Source organism: Neopelma chrysocephalum, unplaced genomic scaffold, assembly GCF_003984885.1.
Source record: "Neopelma chrysocephalum unplaced genomic scaffold, ASM398488v2 Primary Assembly neopelma1_25, whole genome shotgun sequence".
NCBI classification, from domain to species: Eukaryota; Metazoa; Chordata; class Aves; order Passeriformes; family Pipridae; genus Neopelma; species Neopelma chrysocephalum.
The window spans coordinates 47,817,207-47,841,624 of record NW_020897694.1 but is presented as its reverse complement, the minus strand read 5'-3'; the positions used below and the strand labels follow the sequence as shown (position 1 = coordinate 47,841,624).

The 24,418-nt window shown below is 40.0% G+C and overlaps 1 protein-coding gene across 6 annotated transcripts in view; it reads right to left on the bottom strand.

Moving 5' to 3' along the window:
- FRMPD4 (FERM and PDZ domain containing 4) overlaps positions 1 to 24,418 on the bottom strand; it is a 300,974-nt gene that overhangs the window by 98,227 nt on the left and 178,329 nt on the right. For 4 of the 6 annotated variants that reach the window (XM_027675171.1, XM_027675176.1, XM_027675173.1 and 1 more), the window contains exon 2: positions 13,965 to 14,081. In XM_027675171.1, the coding sequence (XP_027530972.1) occupies positions 13,965 to 14,081 (117 nt within the window). Of the gene's footprint in view, positions 1 to 5,997; positions 6,065 to 13,964; positions 14,082 to 24,418 lie in introns of those variants that run through there. The other 2 variants (XM_027675172.1, XM_027675174.1) reach the window with 2 other exon arrangements.

Genomic DNA, 24,418 nt, shown 5'->3' with positions numbered 1-24,418 from the left:
ATATGGTACAACACTTAACCTGGCAACATGTGGATCACTTAGCTTTTTATTTGTCACTGAACAGCAGTTATGAAAAAATTCACATTCAGTTCTTAATCTTTGACACAGATTTGGGGAGGAGAGACTGACAGCAAATCCCTCCTTAAAAAAATCATTTAATCTTGCCATGCTTCAGCTTGCAACCTAAATTGAGAATTAAGTCAATGTATTTCTAGCATCTGCTAATTAAAATATAACCCCTAGTATATGAGGATCCCAATTTGATGTGGTAGACTTCCCATGCGCCTGTACTATAAACAAAAACAAACAAACAAACAGACAGACAAATAAAAAAGACCCAGTGGCCAAAACCAAAATTTTTTGAGCAAATTTGTCTGGAGGTTCAGCTGGTCAATTCTTTAAATTTGAGCACAAAGACAAAAAAACAGTAACAGTAAGGTAAGTGCTGCGTGACCAACTGTTTCAGGCTGCCAGATCCTAAGCATGGGCAGTCATGACATCCTTTCTTTCTACGGATGTTCGGGAAATGTCAGCTGACTCTGAGTACAGCTTGCTGGAGAAGCAGCTTATGGAAAAAAAGCAAGCCATCCAACCAAATCCCCTCCAAGCAGCTCTACAAAGCCTTGTCCTGTCACTCTCCCTAATGGTGCCCAAGCTTTCAGTGCAGGGCTCAATTGCCTATGCAAGTCACAGAGGCAAGGCTGAGAAAGCAGCTGTGCAGCTATTACACATTATGTTCAGGTGATAGGGTTCCTCCTCCAGGATCTGTGTTCCTGAAGGCTCATGCAATGAAAGCAGCTGTTTCTATGATCTGCCCATTAGCTTTGACTTGCTTTAATTAATTCTACTTGGGGAAATTAGCAGGACTGTTCTCAAATAGAGTTTGAGGATACTGATGTTTGGATTCCTCTGACTGGGCATCATTCAGTGCCTTTTGGAAACTTCTGGCTAGTCACAATGTGACATTCTGTGGAACTAAGTCCTTTTCGAGACCTAGCCACAATTTTGGTCCATGTCTGAAGGCACGGAAACCCCTATTTTTTATATGTATGTTTTAACTAAAAAGATGCCCAACTGGAAAGCTGTGACTTGTCAGTATGCAACACCAATGCTACGTTCTTACAGTTTCCTTCTCAAAGGTGGCCATTAGGTAGGCTCATACTTCCCTAGGACACTGTTAAAATGGTGGAACTGCATTTCCATAGATGCTGGCAACAGGAATCTTGCAACAAAACCTCTAAATGTCATTACTATGAGCTGCCAGAATCAGCCCCTCGTGCCCAAAACAAAATGTCTTTTATCAGGATGGCTTTTTGCCAAGTCTTTTCTGTCCAGCTCAAGGCACTGACTGGATTAACAAAACCAATAAAAACAGCAACAAGAAGAAAATGCTGCACAAAAGGTATTATAAGCAGGAACAGAAACATGAAGTACCTCTTTAGACTACAAGTAAAACTGTTGTTCCCAAATGATCAAGCCCAGGAACAGCAATATCTAATATAGCACTCCTCAGAAACTGTCTCTTTATCATTTAAGTAATTTCTTAAGAAATGTCCTCCATATATCCCTGACTTTCTGTTTTTTACCTTAAGTTTCATCAATATTTCACTATTTTTTTCTTCTTACATTTGCTGGATGCTTATGGCAGGAGCTAACTTTTACATGAGCTTCTGCTTTTTCTGAATGGCAAAGGACTGACACCATTAACAGACTCTCTACATTCATTTCTACAAAATGTGCCCAGTATTCATCTCCTCCTTTATGAACTCACCAGATACAATTATTTTTAGATATATCTGCTGTATTTATCATGCATCTTTAACAAAGGCTTTTTATCCCAAGATGTAAAAAAAAGATTAACCTGCATCTCAACGTGCAAAGAAAGACATTTTAACATAAAGCTGACAAAACTTAATGTCAGACAACTAATAGAATTGAAGCAAAGTTTCTTCATAAGAGCAGAGCTAAAAAAAAGTGTTTAAACACAGAGACCTAAGCTTATGCTTGAAATGAATAGGGAACCAAAGACATCAAAGACTGTATAAACTGCCATAATCAAAACCAGACAACAAAATGCAACCTGGTAGGTTTGGTAAATTCTGATTCCCACTGAAAAGGTGCAGTTGTGGGTCCATCTACCACCTGGTCTCATAAAATGTTTTCCAAGTGTCTTATCCACAAGGGTGGAAAGTCCATCCTACCACAAAGAATGAGAACAGCATGATTCCAAGACTAATCTCACACTAGTAAGGACTGGTGGGAAGCATACACCTTGACCTCAACATATTGGGAGCTTGAAATAGACAGAACACGCAGATTAATCTGATCGCAGAAGCACTACAGAGTCTACATCTGTCTCATACAGGATGAGCTGCAGATTGTTTGCACATTGAGGCCGGCTCACTTCCACTTCTCACAGGATGACAGAAAAGCGACTGGAGTACCTCTCCTAGAGCCCAGACAGGCTGGGAGAGACGGGGTTGTTCAGCCTGGAGAAGAAAGGCTGCAGGGAGACCTTAGAGCAGCCTTCCGGTACCCAAAGGGAGCCTACAAGAGAGTTGGAGAAAAAACTTCTGGCAAGGGTGTTCAGTGATGGGACAAGAGGCAATGGTTTTAAACTGAAAGAGGCTAGGTTTAGATTAGATATTCACTGTGGAGATGGTGAGGCACTGGAAAAAGTTGCCCAGAGAAGCTGTGGATGCCCCATCCCTGGAAGTGTCCAAGGCCAGGCTGGATGGGGCTTTGAGCAACCTGGTCTAGTGAAAGGTGTCCTTGTCCTGGCAGGGGGGTTGGAAGTAGATGATCTCCCTTCCAATCTAAACCATTCTATGATCCTATGAACCAAACCAAAAGCCAATCTGAGAAAAAAAGCAAAACCAAACCAACCGCATTACTAAAAGCTGGAAAATATACATGCCAGCATCCTGCATCTCCAGTAGTTTTCATAAATACATATGAAAAAACTAGGAGTAGAGCCAGAGAGAAGTAGAAACATTAGGACTGACTAACGCATTCTCCTATGGCTTCACTGAACATCAGTTATACTCTGCAGTATATGTATATTTCACCTTAGAAATGTAACTTGATTGCAGAGTTACAAATAACCTTTCCTAAGTGAACCTGAGATCACTTAAAAATTAAAAGCAAAATGGTTATTATGCTGTTAAATTTTTTTAAATATGGCAAAATTTTTCCATGCTATTTGTATCCTAAATAATATGTCTCTCCAGGTTTTAATTATGAAATGCTAAATAAATCCCATGAGGAAATGCTTATTTGTATCTATCTGCTAAGTTCCTATTTGTAATTCCAGCTAATTACTTCCCCTGTCAGAAAAATACTGTCTGAAGTCCCAAGATGCCACAGAAGTACCTCAATCTCTTTCATTTCACGTCTCCCAGTGTTCGATACAGAAAATGTAAATTCATTTGTCTACTACTGGAAGAGTCAGAAACTTGAAATAATCTCTGCACTGTCAGCAGGTCTTTACCTCATGTGCTTAATCCCTGTTGCCATGGTGATATTTAATTGTGCAGCCACACAGTTTGATTGGTTTATTTTAAATTGAAGTTTTTCTGTGGAATGGTTCAGGATTCCAAGCAAACATGAGATAAACGGCTTTCAAAGTATTGCAGTGAGTCATAATGTTGTCAGTGACTAGATTAATTTGAGTTCAGTTAAACTGTTTCTTTACCTTAATCTTATGCATTTATGTCAACATACATAATACGAGGATTTTTAGCATTATATTTGGAAGCTGAGCATTTTGTGTATAATTAAGCAGTATGTTATTGTAAGAAGGGCAATTAAAAACTAAATGAGAATTAAAATTCAGTAAGCTTTTGTTGGTAGTATCGTCTTTCTAAAACAAATTTTCTTCCTGTCCTACAATATCAATCCAGATCAGAACCTTTTACAGTAGGCTTATACTTGATTTTCTTTACAGAAAACTGTAAATATACTAATATCAGAGAAATTAAGCCAAAAGGATAAATTAGGCTTCTTAAGTGTTGGCTTCCATATACCTCAGTATGCAGTTCCTTAGTATATGAATGTCTATTGGAAAAGTATCATCAATATGATATTTCCTGGTGCAGCATAACACATTAGATAACTCATTTTAAATTCTGTGCATATACTTCAATCAACTGGTGAACTCAACAATGCTATTTAAACAGCAGCAATACACTGTGCTAGTTCTCATATTTTTTCTTTTTTCTCTATAACCTAGCTCTAGTACATTTTTTTCTCAATGTCATAACACAAGCTCTAGGGAAAATTTTCACCTAGCCTTGGCTGTGAAAGGTCTCAATTCTATCACCAAGTATCAGACAGTTTTCCCTTATTTAATTTTTCAAGCTCATGGCCACTAAGGCCCCAGTGTACAGGCTGCAGGAAACACCTTTTAGGTGTTTCAGGTGCTGTATTCCCCTCTCTATTTTTAAGGACTATCAAGGAGCCTGGCTTTATTTCATACGCATAGCCTCTGTGTTTGCATCACTGGGGTTACCAGCATGTGATCCAAGATAAGACTCAGCTTCTTACAAACCACTACCACTCTTCCAGCCACCTGCATGGCTTTGTAGAACCAGAACTTCACACTTTTAATCCAAATTCTTTAGGGAACACACTGTTTTACAAGAGAGGTGCTTGGAAAAGCAGACTCTGACTGGGGCTATCATTCCCACACAAGCTGTTTATAAGAATTAATTTGTTTTACATTCCCGGGAAGAGTAGCTTGTTGTACCAAAGCAATGCTTCCACAGAAGCATTTACATGCTGCAATGTACAGATGAGATGCTGTTATTCCATACAAAACAGCTACCTAGAAGTATTTGTTCTCCAACAATAATGAGGATTTAATCTTTGCACCTCTCCATGATAATGTACACTATGATTCTGGGTTAGAATGCTTTGATTTTTTTTTTCTATACAGGCGTTGCTCAAGAAGTTTTATTCTGCTTCCTAATCCACCTTCAAGCACACAAGAGTAACAGTGTTCGGGATGCAATACTCTGAATTTCATGGCATCTCCATCCAGTTCGTGTTTGGAAAAAACACAGAGGACTAGCTCAGGAACACTGACTTTGCTGTAGCAGAGGCCCACAGTATGATTCCCTGTACTACACTTAGGTATAATTACATCCAGGCAACCCAAAGTAAATGACTGAGCAAAAGCTTCTTCTCTTCTGAGTAGTCTCACCCATGTTCATACCTTCTCGTATAACTCCCCTCACCTTTCCAGTGTGAGAAATCCTCTCAGTCCAGCAAGGGAGGGCTCTGTGTGCGTGCAGAGGTGACTCAAAAAGGGCAAGCCAGAAGATCGGGAAGGAACCAGGCTGCTGTGACTAACTCCTGAGTTACTGCACACTAACCAGCTTAGATACAATTGCCTTACAATGCAATGAACTATCCCTTTTTCCATGCTCTAGTTAAAATAAAATAACCCCACAAACCATCACCTCCTTGCTAGCATTCCCTCCATTATAGCAATGATTTATCCCAGTCAGTATTAACATCACTTTGTCTGTGATATTTATGACTGCGATATTTATGGCTAGAGGAACAACTCTTTGTGAAGGACAGACAATTGTTAAATCATTGTTTCTTTTCAGGAGGTTGAGTTGATTTAAGCAATACTTTCTTATTCACCATATGCCCGAGTAGTCTCTAGGCAAACCACTGATAAACAGGTTGCTATATAATTTTCCTTCTTCCCCTTTCTAATTATTCAGGTTTGCTTTAAACAGTCACTTGCATTTGTGCATCCCTGCTGCTGCTCATGTCTTCTAGCCCCACTCCCCCTTCCACCATACAATCCTGTCCTTGAGTAGGTCAAACCCTTAGTAACAGAAAGCAAATTTGTATGCAGTCTGAAAGGAGCAGAGTAGCACTCTTTCTCTAATAGCACACTATTCATAACAACACTCCGTATTAGAGACAAGAGAATTTAAAATAAAACATAGAAGAGACAGAAAAAATCAAGAATTGCCATACCAATTAGACCTGTTGTCCTCCTGGTCCAGTATCCTTTCTCTGACAGCACTCAGTACCCGCTTCAGAGGAAGGTGCAAGAAACCTTGTAATTATAGAATAACCTGATTAATACAGGAAGTTTCGTCCTAGCCCTAGGCAGTCAGCAGCTGACTCACCCGCTTGTCTGAAACATAAGATTTTATATCTGCTCTAATTTTTTTTTAATCCTATGTAATTTAATAGTGAATGTCTCATTACAAATGTACTTTGCAAATATACATTTGAATCTTATAAAACATTTTAGGCTTTACTGTAACCTGTAGCTGAGAGTTCTATTTGCTAATTATATAGGTTGTACTATTTTTATCACTGTTAAACTGCCTGCCATTCAATCTCATTGGATGTCCCTTTTAGGGACTCGGGAATAAGTGGGCCAGAGAGTGTGATTCCACTACCTTTTCCCTTGGCATCTCACCTGGGAGCAGAGATGCCCAAAGAGGCACACAGCAGTCAGCCTTTGGATTGAGGCATTAAACCAGCGCACAGATGCTTCCATTCACATCCCTCACCTGAAGCAGATGGCACCCTGCACAAGTCACAAGTACTCTTGTGGATGGAACAGGAGCAGCCACGTTCCTCATATTTTTGCGAATGCCACATAAATCTCCCAGTGAATCCAGTCGACATTGTTTCTGTACTTAGTGATGAAGGAATGGAATGCACTCAATAAAGTGCAATAAATCATAGCTACAGGGTAGAAGGTGGCTCCTGTGACTTCAAACTTTCATTATGGCCTTATGTACTGTGGCAGTCTTAAGGCATAAATAACCTTTTCAAAACCCAGGAAGATGAACAACACAGTAACAACAATCAAGGCTTTCACTATATTTTATTTATATCCTCTGATGGTTTTCAGAACCTTCCAACAGAGCAAACTCCAGAGAAATATTCTAAGACAGGACTAAACTACCAACAGGCATGTACAACCTACAAAACACATGGACAAGCAGGTTGGGGCAGGGCTGGACATAACAAGAGAAAATAATAATTTAAAAAAAAATGATGAATGGTCCGATCATCTTCTGTGTTTATTTATTTTGAATTAAACTAATTAGCAGGCTGCGAGCCTCAGTTTTGCATCTGGTATAAATTAGTGGTCCTTAATAAGCAGGATGCTTGATTGATACACCAATAATATCATCAATGATTGTGTTTTGTAATTCTACATTTCTGGCCAGCTATGAGAACTGGGTGTACAAGGAGGAGAATGCAGACCAGACAGGATGCATGCAACACGCACAGCAGCACACTTGTAGAAAACATGAATGAGTTTCCTCTTCTAAGCACAGCAAGCACAGAAAGAATAAGAGAAAGACTACTAAAGAAAATTTAGGTAAGTATTTGAGTATAGAAGAATATCATGATGTTGTATTGCAAAGAAATATTGTACTGTGTATGCTTTGAGAATTTAAGATGTGAACTACACTAGTTAGCAAAGAACACAAACATGTCACCTGTTTTCTGTACGGGGCAAAAGCTGACATTTAAGAAGTTCATGTTTCAGGAATAGCATAGCTAGTAAGCCAAACAAGGACAACTCAAATGTAATTATTTCACAAGTCAAATATCACGAAGCTGATATTATATACAGAATAACATAATTTAGAGGAAAAAAGAATTAAGTTTACTAGAAAGACCTGAAAAAAGTCTAGAAGAATTTTTGTTACTAAAAAAAAAAACCACCAGTGAAAAACAACAGCAGGCACTCAAGATATCAAAATGTGATGTGACACAGAAACATGGAATCACTTAGGCTGGAAAAGACCTCCAAGATCAACAAGTCCAACCTTTGACCAATCACCACCTTGTCAACTAGACCATAGCCCTAAGGGCCACATACGGTCATTTTTTGAATACCTCCAGGGATGGTGACTCCACCTGGGCAGCCTGTTCCAATGCTTAACAACTCTTTCCCTGAAGAAATTCTTCCTGATGTCCAGCCTGAACTTCCCCTGGTGCAGTTTGAGGCTTGGTCCTCTCATCCTGTCACTAGCTGCCTGGGAGAAGAGGCCAAGCCCCACCTTGCTACAATCTCCTCTCTGGGAGTTGAGGAGGGGAATAAGGTCTCCCCTGAGTCTCCTCTTCTCCAGGCTAAACAAATCGAGCTCCCTCAGCCTCTTCTCATATAACTTAGTCTCTAGACCCTTCACCAGCTCCATTGCCCTTCTCTGGACACGCTCCATCACCTGAATGTCTTTCTTGTAGTGAGTGGTCCAGAACTGAACACAGGGTTTGAGATGCAGCCTCACCGGTGCTGAGTACAGGAGACAATCACTTCCCTGGTCCTGTTGGCCACACTGCTTCTGATATAAGCTGGGATTTGCCTTCTTGGCCACCTGGGCACACTGCTGGCTCATGTTCAGCAAGCTGTCAACCAGCATCCCCGGTTCCTTTTCCACTGGTCTGCATTCCAACCACTGTCCCTAAGCCTGAACTGCTGCATAGGGGTTGTTGTGACCCAAGTGCAGAATGCAGAAACTTGGACTTGTTGAACTGTTAAGGAAACTTCTCTGTCCAGCCATCCAGAAGTCACTCTGGTAGTCACAATCACACCACCTAAGCTGGGACTAAGGCCCCTTTACAGCTACACACACCACACTCACACAGTCAGACCATGTTTCCTTACCAGCTAGACACTAGGTTTCCTAAAGCAGAGCCTCAGACATCTGGATCCTTAAAATAATTAAATCATGATGCAAAAACAAAATAGCAGCTCAAGTTTGTGCCTCCCAGGAGGGACCCTGGACAAAGGAAACCCTGGGCTTTTATACCCTTACAGTCTACCAAGCTATCTGTACTGAATGTATTCCTCAACAGAACCTCCTACTGTTGGCCTCAGCCCATCAATCAATCCAGCCTGTCCAGATCCCTCTGCAGAGCCCTCCTACCCTCCAGCAGATCAACACTCCCACCCAACTTGGTGTCATCTGCAAACTTACTGACGGTTCACTCGATCTCCTCATGCCATATCAATCTTCAATAAAGATACTAAACAAGACTGGCCCCAATACTAAGTCTTGAGGAACCCCACTAGTGACTGGACACCAACTGGATGTGACACCACTCACCACTATTCTCTGGGCCTGGCTATCTAGTTGGGTTTTTAGCCCAGCCAAGAGTGCACCTGCCCAAGCCATGGGCTCCCATCTCTTTCATGAGAATGCTATGGTAGACAGTATCAAAGGCTTTGCTGAAGTCCAGGTAGACTGCATCCACAGAATTTCCCTCATCCACTAAGTGGGTCGCCTGGTCATTTCAACTGTTGTAGCAACCATGTCATACTGAAACAACAAGATTCAGAAAGACTTGTGACAAGTGGTTCTCTCCGAGCTCTACTGCGCACTCTGGGGACTGACCTGTGGTTTCAAGCCAAGCAGTAATAATGCTGCAGGCTTTGATCTTTGGATGTGCTTCCTTTAATTTCTTGCCTAGAATCCCAGCTGTTTGTTCAGTTTGGTCCAAACTGAAGCACAAAAGTAAGATAATATGCACAAAGTACAGATGGTCAGGGTCCTTGGAGTGAAATAGGGAGCAAATCAAAGTGGTAACAGACAGCCCCCGTCATCCTCTCGCAGGCAATAGCAAGAGTAAGTAAACATAACCAGTGAAAAGAGTAAAGTAAAATAAACACAGCCAATAGCATCTCTTGCAAACAAGGATATGGCAATAAGCTGACCTAACAGATCCCTCTGTCTTGAGAGCCTAATAACTAACTACATTTTAGTGGAATCAGTGTTGCTTTGAGTCCACATGAGAAGGGCTACACTTTCTTTCACCTAAACTGATTTTGCATTCTCTGTTTTTTATTTGAATGACAGAAACCAGATCCACAAAAATACCAAAGTACCTTATTCCCTAGGAATTAAACAACAATAGGAATCCAAAAGGTATGACTTTTCAAGACAGCAAATGTTATTTCAACTCGCACCTTAAAGTGCAGTTGCAGAGAAGCTTAAGCCAGCACAACTCTGTTGCAACTCTGTTCCAAAATCAATCAGATATTTCAGTGTGGCAGCAATGCTGCTCATCGCCTGGCATTAGCCAGGCTCTGAGCAGAAGGCTGGACAGGCTGACCTTCAGAGGATTCTTCCATACTAAACTATGGTGCAACTTCAGATCATGCAAAGGAGTAGCTCAGGGAGCTAAGCTGGCATAAAATTCCTTGCTTTCTCCATAAGACTCACTTTTTATTAGCTTTTGCCAGTTTATTTCCCTCTATCAACTTATTTCCAGGTCTGACAAGCAGCAAGACTGACACAAAGGAAAGGACAAAACTGTACAGGTCCAAGAATCAATAAGATCATAGCTCCTAAAATTAGGAGCCAAAACTGCCATGAGGTTAAACCTTTTGTGGACAAAATCAGTCAAAATCTTCTGCTTTGCATGCTATCTCCCTGAAGCCCTATATTCACACCAAAACCATTTTTAATAAGTGTACTGTTTTTATTCAAATTAACATTACAGAATTTCTCATAATCATATATTACACGATGTATATAATAAATGCAAATAAAAGAGGCCTTTAAAGTGGTTAAATATACCATTTTCAAATTATTTCATATTAAAGGTCCAGCTTAATACAGCTTGTGCAGTACATAAACATGCTGAAAGAATACTAGATGATTGCCACCCTCCCATGCTGAAATTTATTACTTTTCTCATAAGGCTATTTTAAGTGAAAGTGGCAAGTTAAAAGGGAATGGGTGAAGTTCTGAAACTTTAATTTACCATGGCCTAAACTTAAGAAAAAGTATTTTAGAGGTTTGCAAAATGACCCTGGTTGTGTCATCTGTACAGGAGAGATAATGAATTGATAGTAACATCTGAAAATATTTTGATAAGAGGCTCTTTTCACACTTTTACAAAAGCGCTGCCTGGCAATGGAAGCTGGCCCTGATTAGCTCATGTCATAAGGGCTTTCAGAGATTTCAAAGAAATCAAATTTGCTTCAGGAGAAAGAATAAACATCTCTTCCCATTCACGCCTTAAAGCATTTGCACCGACACTATATAATTGCTTTTCATTTCACCAAAAGATTCTCCTGGATTCTCTATTCCTCCCACAGTTTCAAAATTACAATATGTCCGCTTGCAGTTGAATGGAAATGTACATATGGCCCAAAGTAAATTATTTAACTAAAAAGCAGTTAATGTTGCTATGAATTATGTTACTTCATTGTAACTTCCTTGTAACAGAACCCATGCACACATTTCATTGTGATAATACCTGGTTTATACATCTTTAATCAAAACCAAGCAAAGTATTTGAATTGCTTTTAAGTGTGATGCAATTCGTTAATCTGCATGGCTATAAAAAGCTTTGGAGACAATAAGAAACGCTCTCTTGCTGATCTCTCTCCTGCCTTTATAGGCATAACTGTCAACAACCATCTGACTATGTCATTCCCAAAATCCAGGGGTAAAAAAATGAAGGAAAGAAAATTAAATTCTGTTTTCATGTAGTATTTGCAAAAGCAGTTGTTCTGAAAGCCAGAGAGAGCTTCTCCTCAGACAAATACCAGTAAGGACAGGTATTATAAACCTCCACAGAGGAATCGCTGGCCAAGTCACTGGGTCTATTCAGTTTTTGCTCATTCTTCTAAAACCAAGATATATATCGTGTGACCACCCAATCGCACCGTAATAGCTACCTAGGCTGACGTTCACTAGTAAAGGTGGACAGCTGGTGATTCGGTGCAGCAGTACGTGCTTCCAAACGGTTTCCTGATTTCATTCTGTTTCCAAAAGCACTAGCTTTTAATGCACCCCAGGGGACTGTCATTTAATGTAAGATGCATTACTACTCCGGAGGCACGCCTGGTGCACACACTATAGCCAATGCTGTCGCTTTAAAACATTTGATACAGGAATATGTACTACAAATCAATCACACAATGTGTAGGTATGTAGTGGTGTTCAACTTGCACCTAAAACTGCTCAGAGATTCTGATAGGTTAGAAAGTCTGGCACAAAATATCAAAGGCCTCTACAGATCAGCTTCCTCAGAGGCCTCATTCTCTTTACCCCTTAAAGCAGATTATTTTTTTCCACATAGTCTGCTATCCACATACAGAGAAAAATGGAAGAAAGACCAGAGCCCAAAAGAGAATGGAAAACAAGCACCTTGTAAGAGCATGGAAAAAAAAAAACGCCCAACAACAAAACAACCACAAGCCTAATATTACTTAAGGCATAATTTGGCACTCTCTGACATGGATTTTTGTTCCTAGATGCAGTTTTCACAATTTAAGAGAGGGATATGACACTTCAAGGTACTAAAATGAATTTAAAAAAAAAATAAACAAAATAATCATTAGCTACTGAGAGCTAGAAAACATTCCCAACTTGCAAAATTAATGAGTACTAACGCACTGCATTTTGTAAGCCACAGCTGTTTACAGCTACACAACAAGTGCAGCATCCCATTATGTGACCAGTGAGAAAAAAGGAAGAATCAGATGTGGTGCCTGTCCTCAGAAGCAGGATATTAGTTCTCATTCACACAGAGGAGAACATAGCAACAGTCTGCAGAAAACATGGACACCCAAGCTGTGCAGGTCCCTTCACTACCTTGAATAACCAAAGCATCAGTCTCACATTTGCACAGTACTTTGGAGGCTCACCTACACTTATTGACAAGCCTAATTAGCTCAGGCAGAAAACCTGTTTTAATACACTTATATTGTGCCTGGCGTTCAACGTCACGTTGTTCAGCACTACAGCCAGAGTCTTACAGACATCCAAAGCGTGACAAATACCTGTTGAAGCAAGAAAACTACATTTGAAAGTGAGCTTCTGAGCCCTCATTAACCCAGACAACTTGTTCCAATTTGGACAGGTCTGATATTGCTCTAAATCTTGAAAGCCTGCAGGTCACCAGGCTGCTACAAATCTTATTTTGGCTCCAAAACCAAACGCCTCCTAGGAAGCCAAGGCACGCTCCCTGAGCAAAAGGGGTACGAAGAGAAAGCACAGTAAAAGGGAACCTTTCTTATGCTGTACAATTCTTTTTTTTGCAGATGAAGGACCTTAAGAGAATTAAGGACTTTTAAAGAGTCAATTAAAAATAAGTCTGATCCTTCTACTCTGTGGTAAAAGAAAGAATTGTAATTCTCATCCATGACTTTTCCAAGCACCTGCAAGTTTCTAAATAGGCTGATAAAGACAAAAATTAAATAATAATTAAAAAAAAACTTCACAGGAACGGTATGAAAATTCTAATCTTAAAAATGAGATGATTGCAAATCAGCCAATGGTTCTCACTACCATTACCCCTTTTTAGTGAAGATGTTCCAAAGCCACATAAGAGTACATTTGCTAGAACAGCAAATTGTATTTTATCCAAGCCACCTCAGTGACTTTAAAGAATGATTATGCACAGTTTTCAATGGCAAAAGAAAAGTCAATTGTGTTTAAAATTACATCATCCACAATGACATTTTTTTTGCAAACCCTTAAATTCAGAGCTAAAGGACTATGGGAAAACTAAGAATTTGAATACTTACTACGCAGGATCAAAATATACACTTTCTCATTACCAGTATAATGAATATAATAAATAAATCAAGACTTCACATGGTAGAGATGGAGAAGTGTAAGTATCAGTCATTCAATCAGAATTGATCAATCAAAATTGATCTTCTGCCTCATTCTTTTATCATGGCTTTTTTTTTTTAATGACCTTTGTTGTAATTCCTCAAAGAATTAAAGGTCCTAATATTATCAGCATTCTCTTGAGTAAATGAAATAACCAAGTACCAAAGCAAGGCATAGTAGAGTACAATCTAAGCTATCCCTGTGCCATAAATTAAAGCAGTTAAACATTAACCACGTAGGGCTGAAACAAAAATTAGGATTCCAAGGCAGTACAGTCAAGAGCAGGGCTGCAGTGCTGTGCTACACGCTGCACAGCTCACACTGCCCACTTACCTGATGAAGTAATCTCTTCCATCTCTGTTTGCCGTCATCTCCCATCCATAAGGTGTTCCCTGGTTCAAGCTCCAGGTCCCTGAAGGATGAGGCCAGCCTGAAGACTTATTCCTGTGGCTGCAATTTTGGGAAAGGTGGGGAGGAAGAGAGAGGGGGGACAAAAGGTTATTTTTCTCTTGTACTTCACATGATTCACTTGACAGCCAAATACTTTCATAGTTGTGAAATATAGAGCCAAAACCCAGGCAAGGAGAAAAGAGGTTAGCAGGTCTATTTACATTTGTAATATTCTTCCAGTCAGTGGAAAAATACACTATCATTTCTAAATGTTTAAGCCTTTGGTTGGTGCATTTGTCATTTCCCTTCAGTTCCACATCCACAACACTAATTTTCAATAGTTTTTAGTAAAAGGGATGGAGAGCATTTCCATTCATCACCATCCCCAGTTCAAATGCCAGCTCTCCGTACAGTTTTAGCAAAACAAACCCAACCAAACCCAAAACAAAAAACTAACAAACCAAACCACCCACCACATGGCTGCAGATCACACACGTGGTGCAACACTTGGCATGAGAAGGAACATCAACACGCATTCTCACTGCTAGCAAACCAATTTTTGTTTCTTGTGCTGGAATGAAGGAAGGCCATGACACTGCTGCACAACGTGCTAAATTGATTCAATGTGCAGACGTTGTTGCACTTGATCGTTATCCATTAAGCTCTTCCACCAAATAACCTTGAAAAGGCTGCAGCATCTCTGAGCACACACACTGTTATATACCACTGCTCCAGCACTCTCTGCTGGTATTCCCACTCCCGAGGAAGGGCCCAGTAGCACTCCCAAGTGACTGTTTCTCCACTCCATACAGAAAATAGATTCAGCTAGCAAGAATCATCATATTTTCCCACAGAAAGCCCCAACATTTGCATTGATATTTTTCCCCTCACTTGCAGGAATTAAGCTGGGTGTTACCACACCTTCCCACTTTCTGCTGTGGGACTTAAAAGGTTCAGAAGACAACAAATAGGTCTTCCAACAAAATTTATCAAGTCATTAGTATCTATGTACAATCTGAAAAAGGGAAAGAGCAGGAAAAGCAGGCAGGGCAACCAACAGTGCTAAAGACAGGCTAAGGGCATGTGACAGACAGGTAAACAGAGCACACAACACTGAATACAATCTGAAATTTTGACATGCAAACCAAAACCACACAAAATAAGAGCATGTTTTCCATTAGTTGCCTTCTCCCTCTCTTTTCTCCACTTATCAAACATATTACAGCTTTGGTTTACATGCTAGATTTATTTAAGTTCAAATACTACCAAGGAACTTACTATCTTTTGCCACAGATAGAGACATAAGAACTTCTTTCCTTTAGAGAAAGAGAGCTCAATGTAACCTGACAAACACTCTTCAGAAGGAACAGAATTGGTCTCCACAGACAACTCAACAATTAATTGCAAATTGCTAAACTCAACAAAGTTATACATAGTTAATCTTTCCCAAAGGAGGAATTTATCATTAAAAACAAACTAGCTACTTCCCCCTCCCCTTTATTTCAAGGATTAATCACAACTGGGAAAAAATATGGTACTTCAAAATATAATTTACATGTAAAGTAGAGCATTACAATGGAGTGGTAGGTATCATCTGATTTACCAATTACATTAAGTACTCTATCTTCAAGGAGTAGAAAAACATTTCTGTTAGCATATTCAAACACTGGTATTTGCCATAAGATAGGGCTTAAGTCTGATATTGAACATGCTAGGACTCTTAATAAAATTACAGTTACTCATGACTAATCAAACAAATAAATGTCAGATATGCTACATTACCCCAGATAAATACAACTAACACATTTCTAATCCAAGGAATTGAAAAAACAGTCATCCAAAGCAAAAAACCAAAATACTTTCAATGCTGTTCCATGCAGTTTCTTGTTAAGCTGAGTGTAAACATTCCTTTTTCTCCATAAACTTGACAGAAGAAGAAAGGGCAGGCCCTTCTTTTAGACAGGAGCCATTCTACAATGTAAGAATGACAGTTTAATAAGATCTACAGACTGCAAATTACACTTTAGAGTACTTGGAATCCTAAACACTGCAGTTAACTAAATAAAGTAGAAAGTAACCCTTTTTATCAAGACTACATAAAGGGATACCCACTCATTTAACTTTTCAGTTTAATTAGATGTGTTTCACAAACTCTGTGCTATAGTTTCATCATCTGTAAAATGGGTACAGTGACATTTAAATTCCCAAGTTAAGCACATCAAACTTCTATTATCAGATAATTCGTAGAAGCACAGGACAATGACAATGATCAATATTATTACTCTCTGCATTCAAACTGGAGGCTCATCTTGGTATGGATTATAACATTAGTGGATTTTAAGGTAAATTTAATTCCCTTGAAAGCTTTCTTTGAGCCCTTAAAACATTAATGATGTCAGAACCTATCATATATGATGGGTAATAACTGTCCTACTTAACTATAGATATATCTATATGTGATCTACTCCTCCAGACTTTCTTATAATCAGTGGGACACAAATTATCACTTGAGACACTGTATACACCTACATTAGATGTGTGCAAATTCGATAAAGTGGTTGCACAGGAAAAAATAAATACAGAACTTTTCCTATAGTTATTGTACAATTCAATGATAAACAGTCACGTCATAACAATAAGATGTCTTTACACTCAGAGGTGATTAGCACTGGGGATTCCAAGCTGCCTGTACAGTCTGAAATAGAGAATGAACTGCATGTTTTTTCTACACCTCCCTCCACCTGTTGAATATCATTCTGCTTGTCTGCAAGGATTCTGCTCAATGGCCGCTACAAAGGGATGGCAAAGATGAGAAAAATGCCAGAAAGAATACCAAAGGCTCTGGAGGCAAATACGAGTGGGTCAGGCATTTCATCTGGGGGAAGGACAAAGCTATCTTGGCAGTTTTTAAGTCAGGAGGATGTCTCAGTGGTGAGGAAGATCATCGGGATCTGGGAGATCCCAGTCCAAATCCTATATCCCTGCAGGTGATCTTGGATAAATCCCTCAGCTCGCTGATCAACATTTGCTGTTTCATTCCTGCAGAGGTAAAGGAGGAGGAGCACACCAAGACTGCCCAGATTTCTCGAAGACTTGCACACTTCCAAAGACCAGAAAGACAAAGAAAATGCATCTTTTATCTCAGCAAGACTGCCTGCACAGGTAGCACTGGCACCGCTTGTCAGAGACTGAAATAGTTAATGATTTATGCATTCTAGGATTGCCAAGGGACTTTTTCAGGCTCTTGACTTTTGCATTATGCCTTGATGGGCAGTTGGGCCCATCCCTCCCTTCAGAGCTGAAGGTATTGGACCCTAAAAGGCAAGAAGATGCCTCAGATGGTCAGTTGGACCCTAAAAGGCAAGAAGATACCTCAGGTGGGCAGCTGGGCCCGCCCCTCCCTCCAGTGCTGAAGACGTTAAGCCCTAAAAAGGCAAACAACTCCTCATCTCAGGGGAGGTGCAAAAAGCATGCTGAAGGTATATAAACTGACTGGTGACTTTGGGGGGGGGGGTTTCTCCTCCCCCCCCACCGCCTGCGGATCAAGACCACCGCTCTCAAGATTACCAAGCTACATCCCTGGATCCACTGAGTGACCACTGCTCTCAAGGTTGCCAAGCTGCATTGCTGACTCCAGTGAGTGACCATTGCCCTCAAGATGGCTAAGCTGCATCGCGGGATCCAGTGGGCGGTGACTATATACATTTCTTTTCCACTCTCATCTTTTCTTTACTCTTATCCTATTTTCTCTCCCCTGTGCATTTCCCCCCCCAAAGGTTATCTTTATGTTGTATCGTTATATGACAACACCCAAAAGGCTGGCTTACCTGATGATGTAAAATTGTTAAAATAAATTTTGGCAATATATGTTTTCAGGCACCGATTATTTAGTGTCGTTTCGCTTTAATCCACCCCAAGGGAAGTATTGATAAAAACTTGAGTTACCCCCCTCCCCTTTTTCCCTGGGGCGGGTCGTAACACCGCTGTTATCCAGTCTTTGCTGTCCATCACTGTCCCTGCTTATTCACAGCAGTGGGACTTGCTGCTGGAGCACTTGTTGGAGCACAGCTCTTAGGTGTCAAATTTCAAACTTCATTGGGAAAGCCTAGGCCAACATCATGCCAGTAGAGGTCTGAAAAAAGGCAGATTGGCTAGAATGTTCCCTCAACAGGCTTTTGACATTCTTGCTGCAGAAGTACAAAACCTGATCTCTCCAAATTGCTTCACATTGAACAATCAGTTCATTAAATCATGACACCAGTGATCACTGAAGTGGTGTGTAAGGAACCAATGTTCTCTATGGAGGGACCTTCTGACTGATAATGCAATAGCTGTCCCACAGTGAATATCTTCAGGACAGCCTTTTTTCTGTCAGTCCTTGAGGAATGGCTGAAACATGAGATCATATGTGAAGTCTCACATGCTGTATCAGTGGTATGCTACTTACATGATATGTAGAACATACTCAGCATAAACCACGGCACACACAAGAAGTGCAGGTCCATACTAGTACCCATGTCTTTTTCAAAGATCAAAACTAGAACAGCTTGAATTTTTAAAGCATACTATTAGAGTTTAGTGTCCATAGCAGTTCAGATAGTGTTAATGATGAAAGCAGAAAACAACATTATTCATTCTTTAAAACATAGAAAAATCAAACATTTAAATAGGCTGGAAAATTCAATTTTTTAAAAAATAGCATCTACAGAGTCAGATAAGAGGCATGTAATATTGCCCCAAACTTATTTTTTTAACCAGCAACCTGAAATTCCTCCTAGCAAGTCTTTGCTCTAGAAATCTTGATGGATTTTTAAACTGCGACACCTCTATAGCCCAAGCCTATAAATTTTGTTACAAATGTAGCACTTCCAAACTAGTGGAAACTATGCTCTTAGGATGTAATTTTAAAACAGCATAAACTGGCATGGACACAAAAGCAGCATTCCCATCCTCCCAGCATCAGACAGTCCTGCTTCACATCACAGATGCTCGTGTGCCAATGAAAGTAAACTGGTACACCTTAAAATTAGCAGCTATTTTTTGCCATTCTGATTCATCTCTGCCTACTCCATTGGCCTCACAGATGGCCACACAGCAGCAAAAATGAAGTGTAAGACAAAAACTGCCAGCTTCAAATAGTCCTTTGGCAAAGACAAGACAGAAGGCACTCAATTAAAATTCAATGCCCCAAATGTATTTCATGTATTTAGTGCCTAATGGGGCACAACACTCAGTATCCAGGATTAGTGCGTCTACCCCCTCCAAAGATGGACATCATGTTTACGATGACCCTTCTCCATGGACAAGGGACACCATTCCTTAGGAATTATACTGGACATGGAGCTGGGGGATCTGGGGATCTGTCATATCACTAGGGCAGTCTTTACTGCCTTGCCCAGGAATTCCAATTTGCAGTCTGCTGACAGATTTAAAACAGCAATAAAAAGTAGTAGCAACCCTGAAAACCTCCACTTCTCTTTTTTTTCCCCTTTTAATTTGAAGAAGGTAGAGACCTGGTTAGTCTTGGTCATAGTGACCTTCATTCCTGCTTCTTGCATTCCTCTACTGGGTGGGAAGGGGAAGAATTTTATTTATGTATTTGGTTTTTAGTAGCTCTCGTTCCATGACTATCACTTTCCCTGACTGGCACTGGTGTAAAAAAGGTATCCATCTGTATTCTCACGGCTGCCGGTCACTTTTTGTTCAATACCCTCTCACACTTGCTGTGGTGAACAATGTCTCCCTTTTTACCCTCTCCATGCCGGTTATAATCCAGGAGATCTCTAACATATCCCACCATCAACCTTCATGGACCAGTCTTCACTGCAGGCTAAGGAGTCCTGACCTGTGAAGCTATTTCTTGTACAAAGGTTTTCACAGGCTTGATCATTCTCATTGCCTTTCTCCAAAATCCCTCCAGTTATATGTTTCTGTTGAGACAGGAATTTGGACTTTCACTCAGGTTATAGCTTATGGGCTGCCTCTTTGGCAGAAATCCAGTAGACAGTACCTCAAGATGCAGTTGAAGACTATCTCTGTGTCTAGGGTCTTAGTGAAGGGCTAGAGGTTCATCTCTGTTCTAAAGCTGGCCTCTGAATTTTGAAAACTTTCTACACCAATTGACTAGCTCTCCACTAGGTGTAATTTGGAGCTCCAACATTTCACTCTGTGTACACACCAAAATTTGTATTTCAAGCATATGAATCTAGAGATTAATTCTGTATCACTCGCAAATCACCCTGTATCACTCTGTATCACCCTTGCCACAAATAGTGAGCCCTTATTTTAAAACTGCTGTATAATGTAATACAATTGGCAATTTTTAAAATCTTATTATTTATTCCCCATTCTATAGCCCCTTCCAAAACACCTACAAGCACCAAAACAAGTGCAAACACCTTCCAAGCTCCCAGCACCATTAGTTTGAAGCAAGAAGTTTTACACTACATTTATCAAATGAGTTCATTTAACATAAAAATCTTTAAAATTTTGGGCTGGATACCATCTATCAACTTGTTACCACTCACTTCAGTGATCTGATCTCTAAGATCAGTTGCAAACTTTTCCAGTTGGGACATGTCTTCCAAAAAGTCCCCATGAAAGCAGCTCCCCTTGAAAACTCCCCTCCAACACAAGGCTATAAAAACCCTCTTAGCTTTCTTTGTCCTATGACTTATTTTCTCCCAGTGTTGCTTTTAGTTAAAAGTGTTAGCTCATGGACTAGCAAAAACTGAAGTTATCCAAACAGTTTCTGACAGAAATCTTCATAATTGTGTAAAATCTCAGTATGTGGAGCCATGTGGAGCCATATGATTTCCCTAAATATAAATAATTAAAATATTAATATTCTATGCATGTTTTCTCTTTAGTTATGAGTAACTTTTTAAGCATCTACCTATTTCCTCTGTTGGGTAAAAAGAGTGGAAGCATTACGTTCTAATCTTTTACAGCAATCCCTTAGACTGCTGGAAATGCAGGGGATGGCCAAAGTTACAGAACCTGGACTATGAAGATTCACAGTATAGTGCTGTGTTTATCATTTAGATATTTAATATCTTGGAATCATCTTATTTACAGGAATTATTTTATTCCTGAAAACACTATGAGTAGGGGCATCAGTGACTCACACAAGGTTGACCATCTAACACAAGTAACTAAGCACTCCTATTAGACTAATAGTGTTGATACATTGGCTTCCTTTATGTTACCATACTGAGAAAAAACTTCTAATTTTGAGTCTGGGCATGTAGCCTGGCTTCATTTCAATTCTCCGCTGGTATGAAAGCCAGTTCTCTGCCTCCTACATTCCACTACATAAGTCAGTCCTCCTACCCATCGTAAAAGAAAGACATCCTGAACAAAAGCCACACCACACTCCCAAAAGTTCCTTATGAAGGAAGCAGAGTCCAGCCAGAGAGGTACCTCCCAAGGAGGTACCGTGAGGAACACCAAAGATAAAACATTTTGTATTATTAGCTTTTAAAAGTAAGAACATCACTCCTGAAGTATCTGCAGGGCATGTCTATCTGGGAATAGGAGACATTATTGCAACTCAAGTGGAGTTCAGTAACCGTCTTTCTATGGTATTTAATCTTCCACTGCCTCGGGAACAAAACTCTGCTTTCTCAATCCAGGTGTCACCCTCTGCTGTCCCAGAAGACTACCACAGTAAGTTTACCTCTGTCCTACCATTTTAACTTGAAAAAATGAGAAATGGAACTTTTAAAGACTTCGTAGAGGTACTATAAAAATCAATCATCATACCCTGCTACTGAAACTCTCCTGAGGGGTACACAGACATGATGGACAATAATATCTGGATCCAAGATCAAGGACATGGAAAAGCTTGTTGTCTTTGCAGAAATGAGTCCTCCCCAGAGAAGCAGTCCTACCAGAAGCACAAAAGTAGAAAATTAACTGCCTCAGATGCACTCTGCTGTACTAAAAAAATAATTAATACTACTTTTACCAAATCACGCAAGTACAGAAGGGAACCCTAATGACTTCGGATATTCTTCATCTTCTGAAACCTGCACGCTTTCAAATCTTTTCTGGGGTAAGAAAGTGTAAGGGTTTAATCCTCATCTAAATGTGTGCTATTTTTGAGCTTGTGGAAACTCTGTGTCAGTTAAGAGAAATTTGAGGGGTATCACCCCACAAGTGATTTAATTATAAGAACATAATGCTAGAAAAATATTTTTGCCCTGTGACACCTGTCCATCTCAGTAATCTTGCAACACATCCATGCTCTGGGCAAAGGTAGAATAATGTTACTGTACCCTTCAGGCTCGTCTGGAATTTTCTGCCAGCATCATGCATCATCAGATAAACACAAATGCTATTCACAAAATAAAGACATCCCCCTTCTTGTACCTTCTAGTACTTTTTTCTACTTTTTTAGTAAGGTCTATGCCTTGCACCAGTTTTTCAGAGTCTCCAGCTCAGAGTTTTGCTTTCTTAGGCACTAACTACTCCTCAAACTCTGGATGAAGCAAATAACTCCACACCTTTTTTCCCCTGTCCCCATCTTCCACCACTCTGGATTATTCACAATTTCACCAAGTAACACTCATTCTTACTCCAAAGAAAAAATTATGCTAAGGGCTTCACTCAACCTGTAAATCCTTCGGTGGAGCAGAAAAAACCTCAAGTACAATTCAAATCTTCATATTGAACTCCCCTATGCCAAATCACAACACAGTATAGGAGCTACATTTCTAGAAAATCCTGCCAGACTATTTTTGTCACAAATTACATTAGCTTCCATCTCCTTGGTGCCTAAAACAGATTTCAAAATGGCAGCATATGCCTGGGTTGAGAACAGAAGACACTCTGATGAATTCCTCCTCCAGAAGTCATTGCTACTGCTGCCAATCATGAGACAATGAGGGCCCATGGCCCTGTAGCTGATCGGAAAAGTAAGGGATCTCTTTTACCAGGGATTCCATGGATGCCATGGATGCCACTCCGCTACAGCTCCTCTGCCAGACAAGCAGGGAAATACAGCAGCAGGTGCCCATCACTTCATGAGGGGAAAAAAGGGCAATTCCACATAATCAGAAAAGTCCACTCATGGACTTTTGGAGCCACTCATGGGCTCCAAACACTTCAGCATCAATTCCAGACTCCTGTCTGTATCACAGGTAGGACAGAGCGATGAAGAACACAGAAACCATTGGCTGTTCAAAATGTACACTGTATCCATTACACAACTCATTATATGAGGAATGGTTCCTCTCAGTCTGAAACTACAACATAATGTTACTTCCTCACAAGCTTTGTTCTAGTGGTCTACATATAGAACATTTTGCATCACATATCTTCTCTACCTGATCTGTCCAGATGCAAATACCCAAACAGCACAGCGAAGAAGTACCTATGGAACATGGGGTTTGTCTTCAGTTAGATAGAAAGCTACTCAGCATTGAATGATAGCTCCCCAAAGAGCCACTGTTGTCCACTATGGTCCCAGAATTAAAAAAGTTCAAAAGTACAGGAAGCACATTGGGCCAAGGGATAAAAGAAACCTTGTGAGGCAATGGTGGTCTGTTCCAGGCACTAAAAACCTCCACATGCCTTGGAGAGGGGACAAGGTAAAGCCCTTGTCATTCCCTGAGGTACCTTGCCTGCCCTGGAACGCTTCCTTTCTTGTCTCTGATTCACAAAAAGTTTTAACCTCTTCATCACTGATGTAGCTGTTGTTTGCACTGTCCTCTTCAATGTAAGCTGAGTTTTTAATTTTTGCAAAAAAATGTGCATGTATTCTGATTCTCTACAGTCATTGCTCTCCAGTTAATGCACTTTCACGTCTGTTGTTTTTTTGTTCTGGGATTTTTTTAGTTGGTTGGTTTTGTGGGTTTTTTAAAATATCTGATACAGGTCACATTTTCATTTCCCTGTCTTCTTCCTCCATGTTATACATCCATTATCATTAAAGATGTGCCCCCATTACATAGAAAACAAAAGTCTCCATTATAATTCCTTTTAGACTGCCAGGACTTTTCATTTAGAGCACACTGACCCCATTAGACATCCAAGTCCTGAAGGAATTGCTTTCACCTTCAGAATTTTGTATTGCTAAAGCCAGAAAGTACTCAAAACAGCAAATAATGGTTGGGACTTGGATGCCTGTGAAAGGCTTTTTGATATTCTACTCTATACAATGCTTTAGCTTCACGCTGATGTGTGCTAGAAAGTCCCTAAAAACTGATGTGTGCTAGACGTTTTTCTCTGTTTTAATGGGGTTTTTGACCTTAGGCTTTCTCAGGTTTACTCAGTATTTCAGCAACAAAACAAACAACCGACCAAAAGTATATGAAGCATATTTGTATCTTTCTCATTTAGTGAATGGATTATTGGTATTTCTTTCTAAATCTTCAGAAAAACTTTTTTTTTTT